Source organism: Alligator sinensis, unplaced genomic scaffold (assembly GCF_000455745.1).
Source record: "Alligator sinensis unplaced genomic scaffold, ASM45574v1 scaffold274_1, whole genome shotgun sequence".
Taxonomy (NCBI): Eukaryota; Metazoa; Chordata; order Crocodylia; family Alligatoridae; genus Alligator; species Alligator sinensis.
The window spans coordinates 1-9,798 of NW_005842124.1; the positions used below are offsets into that span (position 1 = coordinate 1).

The 9,798-nt window shown below is 43.2% G+C and overlaps 1 protein-coding gene across 1 annotated transcript in view; it reads left to right on the plus strand.

Moving 5' to 3' along the window:
* Positions 1-27: 27 nt before the first annotated feature.
* NAIP (NLR family apoptosis inhibitory protein) overlaps positions 28-9,798 on the plus strand; it is a 16,037-nt gene continuing 6,266 nt past the window's right edge. The window contains exons 1-5 of the mRNA XM_025205654.1: positions 28-666; positions 1,659-1,829; positions 4,502-4,663; positions 5,616-5,702; positions 8,780-8,944. Coding sequence (XP_025061439.1) covers positions 270-666; positions 1,659-1,829; positions 4,502-4,663; positions 5,616-5,702; positions 8,780-8,944 — 982 coding nt within the window. The 5' untranslated portion in view covers positions 28-269. The remainder of the gene's footprint in view (positions 667-1,658; positions 1,830-4,501; positions 4,664-5,615; positions 5,703-8,779; positions 8,945-9,798) is intronic.

Sequence of the window (9,798 nt, forward strand, 5' to 3'; positions counted from 1 at the left end):
CTGTTGCAATGTGTGCCCCAGCCATCTTTGAGTTTCTTAGAGGAAAAACATTTTCTTTTGGCACATTAGTGTCACAGTACAGTTTTTTGCTGCAGTTTTTTCTCGATTTTCCAGAAAGCCTGTCTTTTCCCAGTACTTTTTACTTAAATGTACATGGAAAAAAATACAAACCAAAATCTGCTTTTTCAGACATAGGAATTCATCCCTCTGAACTGGAGGTTCCAACGATTGACAAGGATTATGCTTCTGCATTTATAAATCTTAATGATATGTCACAGAGGATGAAAGAACTTGAGAATAATGTGAATAGCTTTTTTTCACTGGTTTCTAGATTTCTGCCAGACTCTCTTATGGCTCCTTTCATACTTGCAAAGGGTTGTGCAAAGATTTCAGCTCTGAAACTTGTAGCCAATGCCATTAGTTCTTTGGAAGAAGCCGATCTTAGGAACCTTATGGTACTATTCTCTATTTCAGGCAATATTGAGCTTTGCCTAAATGATAGTCCAGGACTGGTTGAAAGTATCCGACCAGCTCTTGAACAGCACAAGGAATTGTTTAAAAAATGCAGCCTGTGTAATGTTAACTTGAGTGTAGCAGAACAAGAGCTACTTCTGTCTATGTCTTCAGTGGAATCTCTTGAGATAAAGGAAGAAGCCAAAGTGCCAGGTACAGTCCAGTGATTGTTAACTGACTAGAGGTTTTTTTTCTGTCTAGCTGCTTTTCTCTTTGTGGGTGTTTGGGTTTTTTTTTTAAATCCATAAAGCTTAAAGAGCCATTCAGTTAAAATGAATTCTAAGGGTGGTGGTGAAAAAACTGTAGTCGGGGTAAAATTTATCTTCCATTCTGAGGTGCCATTTCTAAATCTATCCCCCAATATTTGAGTGGAATAACCAATTGGTTTGTAAACGGGAGTGTTCATAGTTACCCACAAGGTACATTTTCCTGCACAATAGATTAAAGCCCTGGTGCTCAACCTTTCAGTCCTGCAGGCTACGTGAGTGGTGCAGGGCCAATCCACAGGCTGGAGCCAGTGTGATTGATGGGTGTGATCCAGCACATCAGATCTGGCTGTGGACCAACCCTGTGCGCTGGTGCAATCCAGAGTGCAGGACTATGTCATTTGGTTTGCAGGGCTCCCCACAGATTCATAAATTTGGTGGCAGGGGGAGCCATGGCTGTGGAGGTTGAACACCACTGAATTAAAGATATGCTACTTTTTAAAAACAAACAAAAAAGCCCACTCATGCCTTATATTGTTTTTGGGTGGGTTTTTTTTTAATTGTTTTGGGGTTTTTTGGCTTACACTCTCAACTGTGAAAGGTTTCTGAAGCTCCCATTGAAATGCACAGATGCAATTCTTTATGCCATCGGGACAGAGCTGCAAGGGAGAGAGGCAGTGGGTCGGGGTCCATCCCAGGACAAGGGGGAGTGGGGGCAGTGTGGATCAGGCTGGGGGGCATGAAATAGGGGGAAGTCAGGGTTGTCAAGGTGTGGAGTGAATAGGGGACCATTTTAGTGGAGGTAGTTTTCCATTAAGAGCCCTTTTCCAGCAGAAAGTTTTATCAAGGAATCTGTATTGTTATGGACTGGGTAGAGAGAACAGGACAAGATCAAGAAGAGTAAACCAGTGTCATTATTTGTTTTACTTTGTCTTTCAGAATTGCTTTTTACAAATTTGGACAAATTCACCTGCTTAAAGGGATTATCAGTGTATGTACAGAATGGTCAAAATGTGTTTAACATCATGCCCAGTGGCTTTGGAAATATTCATAGCATGGAGAGATTGTTGATTGATAATGTGAACTTTTCAGATAGTTCTTCCAGGCTGGGTGAGTGCCAGGGTTGACAACTGTACATTAATTTATGGACGCTCCATAAAAAAGACACCCTAAAAATGCTTGTTTATGAAAATCCATAAGAATATTTTGCCCTCCATAAAAACATAGAGTCATGACAGCTTTAAGCTCTGTCGCAGGAAATATTTGAAGCAGCACTGAAAGACAGACAGAGCACAGTAGTACCACCTGCTAAGTGGAAGGACAGGCCCCTGCACATGCTGAGCTCTTCTCAGGGCTTTGCATCTCCCAGGAGCCTGCTGGACAAGACCCCTCCTCCCCCAGCACACACACCCCTTCCTTATAGCAGTGTGTTGCTACTGGGTCTCTATGCTCATCCTCTGCATCTAACAGCTGTCTGCATCAAAGGTACAGGCAGGGAGGAGGGTGGTGCTGCCAGGGTGAAGCTGTGGGCTAGGAGAGACAGTGGGTGTGACAGGGGAGTGGATCAGGCTGGGGGTGGGGGCAGGTGGGAGTATCAGTGTTTGGGGTGGGTAGGGGACCCCTGTGGTGTGGGAAGTAGGCTGTAAAATCACTGCTGCAGTTTCACAGGGCTGCCAGCCCAAGAAATATTTCTTACTGGTCATAAAAATACGTGTCAATAATAATCAAAAAGTTTATCTGTCAGTAGGAAATGGCAGATTGTCTGTAAGAAATAATTTCTTGAGTTGGCAACCTTGGTGAGTATATCTTTGAATGTTTTTAATTACCAAGTTTAGATAGCACTCTCCTGCAGAAAAATAACTGTTTTAGATTCTTCTTTAGGGATAACATTGCATCCTTCCTTGAGTCTCCAACAGAATTCTTTCCCCTGCCTGTCTCCCAGTTTTTAAGCTGGCCTTGTCATTCCAACAAAGAAGAAATGTTTTTAACCTTTCACTATTATTTCCAAATTGGTCAGGAGAAGGAATCAGTGTAGACCAACTGGAGGTATTTCCCTTGCTGTACATGCTATCTACAGCGGTCAAAGCCTCTGCCAAACCATGAGCGGTAAAAGAGGGCAAAATTGGGAGCTGAATCTAGATCACCTGAATAACCACTAATAATCCAATTAACTGAAGATGTCCAGGCCCAGATTCTGGCAGGCCACAACAGGGAGGGAATTCCAATTCTGAAACACAGCTACTGAAAATGACCTTCCACTGGTGGGTATTTGCAGGGTCACTATTGATTGGCTCTGATCTTTCCTAGCAGGGAAGTACCAGAGGATGGTGATGGGCAAGTACTTGGCATCTCTTAGTTCTCTCCTGGGTGTCCCCCAGTGTTACACCTTTTCACCCCTCCTGTTCAATTGGGTATGAGGCCACTGGGCTAGATCATGAGAAGATTTGGCTTGAGGTGCTATCAGCATGCTGATGATGTGCAGAGCTGGCTCTCTCTTATCTTATCCAGGCAATGAAATCTAGATCGATATCCATTGCTGGGCTGCATTTGGAGACTGGATGCAGATGAACCAAATTAAACTGTTGGCAGACCTCACAGTTGGGGTTGGGGGGATTGGGACACCTATCATTGATACAGTTCAGCATCCCCATGTCCCTCAGGCCTGCGGCCTTGAGGTGCTTCTGGATCTTTTGCTGTACCTGGATTCTCAGGTTGCAACAGGGGCTAGGGGCATCTTGTACCACCTCCACCTCCAACAGTATTCCAACCCAAGCCATGAGGTCTGCCAACATCCATCACCCCTGCCTTGTCTAGATTCGGTTTCAGTTGGTTCACCTGCATTCAGTGCCCTAGTGAAGTCAGGCTCTGGGTAAGGATCTAGACTTCAGGGCCTGGATCAGGTGAGAGAGGGAGAGACAGCTGGGTGTCAACAGCATCCTGATGGCACCTCACTTCAAACCCCTCATGATCTAGCCCAGTGGCCTCTTACACAATTAAACAGGAGAGGTGAAAAGATGGAATGCTAGGTGATGCACAGGATGATGAGCATTTGCCCAACACCATCCTCTGGGACTTCCCTGCTAGAAAAGAGCAGAGCCAGTTAAGAGTGGTTTTGCAAATACCCACCAGCAGGGAGGGAGTTGAGGATTGCAGTCATACCCCCTTTGGCTGTATGGTACAAGTGCAATGAGATCTCTCAGCTCACTGGCTTGTCGGCACAGCTCCTGCTGGACCCACAACTTTGGTGTGGGTGTGGAACACAAGAGGGTGAACACCACTGTTGCTTGCTCTCCCTTGTCCCATGTTACCAAATTCAGCAACTGAGGTTCTTGATTGAGAGATCCTTGTTTTTCTGGGGCTTTTTAAAATTAAATGTTTAATTAATTTTCCTTTTGCATTTTAATGTGTGGATGGAGCATTGTATACAGTACTGAAATTTCCAAACAAAAAGATTATACTGTGGGTGAAGTCCCTCCATTCTTTTTACCCTTTAATTTTAATTACACTGCTGCCCTAGGGTCTCATTCTTCTTAGTATGAAATAACACAGTGAAAAAGAAAAGGCACTTCTGGAGGTGAAATTTTCCTTAATAAAGGGGCATGGTGCAAGAAGCCAGGGGGGGCAGAGGGTGTCTTAAAATATAATTTAATGCATTCACTTAACTCCTTACTGTATATCTTTCCTCCATGTCCTTAAAGAAAATGTATAGGTACTGCTAATGAAACCATATTGATTCTGAAACTTCATCCATTAATCGTATGATTTTTTTTGTCCTTTAACAGTTGGATTCATTCAGGGATTTCAGAACCTCCGTGTCTTTCATCTGAACACTTCCAGCTTCCTTGACTGTGACTCTCTTCTGGCTACAGTTTCTTCTTGCAAAAAATTAATGGAAATCAGGTTTACCGGATCATTTATGAGAGACCGAGACATGTTATCCTTTGGTAGGAAGTCACTGACTTATGCACCTCTTGTTCTGTTCATTCTCCCTGCCCCCTCTAAAACTCAGCAGCTTGGAAAAGTTGACTATATAAAGATACAAAATATCTTAATATTAGGGAACTTTAATGCAAGAAAACTCTAATCCAATCCATTTGATTTTAAAATATAGCATAATCTTAATACTGAATTGGTGAAGTTCAAGAAAGCACCAAACATCATCTGGCCAAACTTCCAAAATCAGGTGCCTAATGCACCAAAATAGGTGAGAACTGATTTTAAGCCTCTGCAGCTCCCATTGAAGTCAAGGGAAGAGGTGCAGTTTTTTCACTTCAATGTCCTCAGGGTGCTTCAATGTGGGAGTAGGTGTCTCCTGTTTCTAAATTTGTTGGCAGCCCTCCAAAGAACCTGTCAGGAGGAGATGCAATGATTAGTAAGCATGTTTTTATAGGAAATGTCTACATTTGTGTCATGGTAGTGTAACTGAACACATAGCCAGCAAGAACCCTCTTAGTCATACAGTCAGATACGATTTCTGTATGTCATATACCTAAAATAGGTTAAATACACTTCCAAACAGCATATTAGCACTCTTGGGCTAAGAAATTACTATTCAAGTCAGAAGACAAATCAATGAAGAAATCTGCATTGGAAAATCATATACATTGAACTGTATATGCATGTTCAGGATCTTACTTGCTTTGAAATTGATAATGCAAGCTGGTATCAGATACTTAACCCATCTGAGCACAGGAAAGAATTTTAGAGATACACGTGGTAATAAATAATCTTTAAACAAGCGTCCCTTCGATTTAAGAACCCATGGATTACATGAGAGCCTAACCATCAATGATTTGGAAGACAAGGCATTAAAAAAGCAACCTGTATTAGTTCTTGTTATAATAATTTTAAAATGTGAATATCAAAATGCTCATTTCTCTTTCTCTCTCTTTTTAGCTGATATTCTGCCAAATTTTCTGTGTCTCAAAGTGTTAGACCTTAATGAGCAATACATTACTGATGAGGAAGCTTCCCAAGCCTTTGGTATGGTTTCGTTTCATTCTATTTTTTTTAAATCTGAATTAATTATGTTACCTAAGAATAATAATCATTTTCTAGGAATCAGTGCCATACCAGTAGAGGTGATAAAGTGATTTAAGCAGGAGATTTGAAATATTTAAGAGGTCTAGAACCAGTGGTTCAAGTCTCACAAAGTGAACACACACCTGGAGCCTTCTGAAATATATGAATTGTTAAGTGAAGCTCTCTTGGATGTCCTAACTTGGGGGCCTACATGTGTTCAGCAGCTTTGAGAATCAAGATATTCTTTGAGAATATTTAAAGTGGACTGGAAAGAAAAAATAAAAAAATAGACAGCAGCCCATTTATGTGTAAAGGAGGCCTTGTTACCTAGGTTAACACAAAATGTTAAAAAGGACAATGGGAGAGTGGAAGGATATCTATCTGGAAAGATGTGATGATGACAGCTCATGACTTTCTGAGGAGATAAGAAACAAGAAAACAAAAGTTGGTTAACTGAGAGAAGAAAAGATTTTTGTTCAGACAAATATTGTTTTCTGTTTTTACTCGTATATAATTTCAACCTCCAACTTCTAGTTAATAGGTAAGACAAAGATTATTTTTGCTACCGATTTTAAACACCTAATCTTTTAAGGTATGAATGCTCATCTCCTGGGAACGCATTACCTGCAGATATTCTAGGTTCTGCAAGAGCAGGTTTTAGTTCAGGAAACCCAGAGGGAGGCAGCAGGAGCTGGGCAATAGCTGAGGTTTCAGAAGGGAGATAGTTTTGGGGAGAGTGCTCCCATCCAACTTTTCTACTGAACTCCAGAGGTCTACAAGAAGGAATGACCTCCCTTCACCCTTCAACACACTCAGAAGGCACACTGGACCGCTTCACAAGTCTTAGGGCTAATAAACGTCTTCTACGCATCCAAAAATCTTGACCCCCTCACAAAATGTCTGAGTGGAAATATTTTCCCTTTTCCACTGACAAGCCTCCCAAACAAGTGTAAAGGTGCTTAAGGGTTTGCCCAGGGCTTGCAAACTCAATCAGGGTGTTTGTATCATTGGGATGTGGATTTGCAGCAGGCTGTACACAGATATAGCAGCTGAAGCTTGGAGCTGAAGGCTGCAGAATGCATGTGCGCAATTGGACAGCTGCAAATCTGGGACGGGAAGCCCGGGGCTAAGAAGAGGAGAGAGAGTAGGTGAGGGCTGCAGGGGAGAAGGTCTGCTTCTGAGGCGGCTGCTACCAGGACAGTTGCTTCTGAGAGGATGACTGGCAGAAGAAGTGTTGCTGAGTGAGCTGCTACTGAGGGCAGAGGGAGCCATAAACTATAGGGCCATGCAAAGCTTTGGTCGCTGATTTGGTTTGGAGGAGGTTTGGCCTGATTCACCAGCTGAATCTCTGCATCGGAGACCCATTAATCTTTCCGAATTGAATCGGAAGCCTCCAGTTTGATTCAGAGAGATTTGACGATTCGGACACGGACACAGCTTTATATGTTTTTTCTACATACCTGAAGGTACCGGGCGGCTTGTGTATACTGCAATGGTGAGGCAGATGGAGCATCCCACAGGAGCGTAGGGGGGTCCCCAGCACACTTGACGGCAGGCCCAGAAGTGGACCAGAAGCGGACCAGAAGCACTTCCGGTCCGCTTCCATGTCAGTCCAATTTCGTGTCTGCCACGGAGCACGAGGGACCCGACCCCACCCCCGCTCTCTGGCTCAGCAACTGGTGCCTCCTGGGGAGGAGTAATTCTGGTCTGCTTCCGGGTCTGCCACCAAGCACATGGGGTGGGGGGCGCATGCTCCTGTAGGAGCGTTCACAAGCTGTGCCTGGTACCTCGAGGTATGTAGAACAACCATTTAAAATGGTCTGTGGCTGAATCATTGATTCTCCGAATCTAATCTTCAGATTTGGATTCAGCCAAATCGAATTGGGACAGTGATCCGAATCAGCGAATCGAATCACTGTTCTCCACATTGGGCCGAATCCCAATCCGAACTGAATACAGCCCACTTCGCACACCCCTAATAAGCTACTGAGTACCCAGGATTGGCTGGTATCCTTTACTAAAGGAGCAGGGTTTGTGCAAACCAGTTCCTCTCCCCACTCCTTAGTTCCCTGGGTGCAGGGATTCACTGGTATGGAATCAGGGACAGGGGCTGCTAGAGAATGTTCTCTGGGACAACTCCAGCAGAGAGCTCAAAGTACAGCCAAGAAGGGGCACTTCAGGTGCCAAACACAGAGGAGCTGCCTTGGGGAAGCATTTGGCAATGGTGTGATTGTTTGCAGGGATCCAGGAAAGACTGGAGTAGCTGCACCTGAGGTCCTGACAGATGACTCCATCTGACCAGATAACAGTATTGTCACACATCTTCTGAGGCAGAGCGAGCACAGCTCCACAGGTGCTTAGCTGCAACCATCTCACAGTTGATTGCTTTCTTGGAGGCAGAGTGATTCTGTGGGGATCTAGCTGATTAGGTGTATATACCTGTTATAAGTTGCCTGAGTGCTAAATTTGATAACATAATTGCTTTTGCTATGTGATAAATATTTGCTTCTATTTGCTGGTATAGATTATTATCGAGCTCATTGAAAATATTATGTTTGCTATCTATGTGATGTTGAATCTGTTAATTTCTCCGTTACTATTATCAGTATTATTGTAAATAGTCATTTAGCGTTTGGTCTGGTATGGGGAGAACCACGGGAGAGCACTGAACTGAGTGGTGGCTCCCAGTCTGTAGACAGAGTAGAAGTTGACCAAGACCTATTGGCACCCCAGCATCCCAAAAATTTGGACGTGGTTGCAGGTATCCCTGCTGCCAGGGTTACACAAGCAAATTGCAGGATAAAGTAATCTCTGCAGTGGAAAGGACTAGAGAATTGAAAGGAAAAATTCTTTTGAAAACCATTCGTGTGTATTTTCACACACCAATAATTTGCCATATATATATTTTACTTTGAAATTTTCCAGTGGATCTGGCCATTATCACTGGCCAAGGCTAGCAAGAGTCCTTACAAATCTGTATTCTTGTCTATGCTTGTCTTCATCCAAGAGTGCTACACTTCTTTTCCTTCTTTCTACAGCATCTGCTTTAGGGTGTCTTGTAAATCTGGAAGAACTTTACCTCCCTGCTGTGTATGGAATAAAGCATGCAGCAAAGCTGATTGTTCAGCAGTGTTCACATCTGCAACTTCTCAGGTGCTTCTCATTTCATCATTCTTTGAATGATGAGAGCCTACTGGAAATAGGTGAGTTATTTTAAAACAAACATTAATCCTATGAAATAGTCGCTTCTAGCAGGGGAGATATTTCTGCAGGAGAAATTAATTTCCCATACCCATGTAGCTACTTTTAAAACAATTACAAGTTTAACTAGCTTCTTAGAAGATGCCACTTCTGCTCTGGCCTCCATGTAAGCCAGTGTTGCTTCTCCTTACCCCACCTGAAATCCTAAACCCTGCACATCCTCATTTCTTGCCTTTTTTGACCTCTTCGAATCATTCCCCTTCTTCACTGCCTCTGGCTGAAGTATCTTGTCCTCACCTATAAGCCTTCCTAGCCACTTAGTCCAATGATTCCCCGAACAGCTTTTAAGTTGCTTGCAGGTGGGGAAGTGAACTAGCGTGGGAGATGACCTCCCTCTGGTCACTCAGAGGGTCATGTCTGTCAAGACATCTGCAGATCTGCAGTCAAATGACTTATAACATTACTCCCCTGTAAGTTATTAAATATCACAGCCAAACAAACTTCCTTGGGCTGTGGCCCCTTGACTTGATTGCTGGTGTTCTACAGGTAAATTCCTTGGCTGCATAGCATTGAAAATGGATGCACTTTCTAGTTTAGATGATCAGTAAACCAAGTGCAAGTAAACTGCAGACTTCTTAAAGGACTTTCAGGCGTGTAGTTTGTAGCTGTGTTGGTCTAAGGACATAGGCAGACAAGATTCCTTGGGTGAATCTGATATATTTTATTAGACCAACCCAAATAGTTGGAAAATAATTATTAAGCAAGCTTTCGGGTTCAAAAACCCTTCGTCAGGCTAAGGAAGTTTCAGCAGTTGGCGTGTGCTCTTCCTGGATGGAGTGAAAAGTAAAGAAGCCAG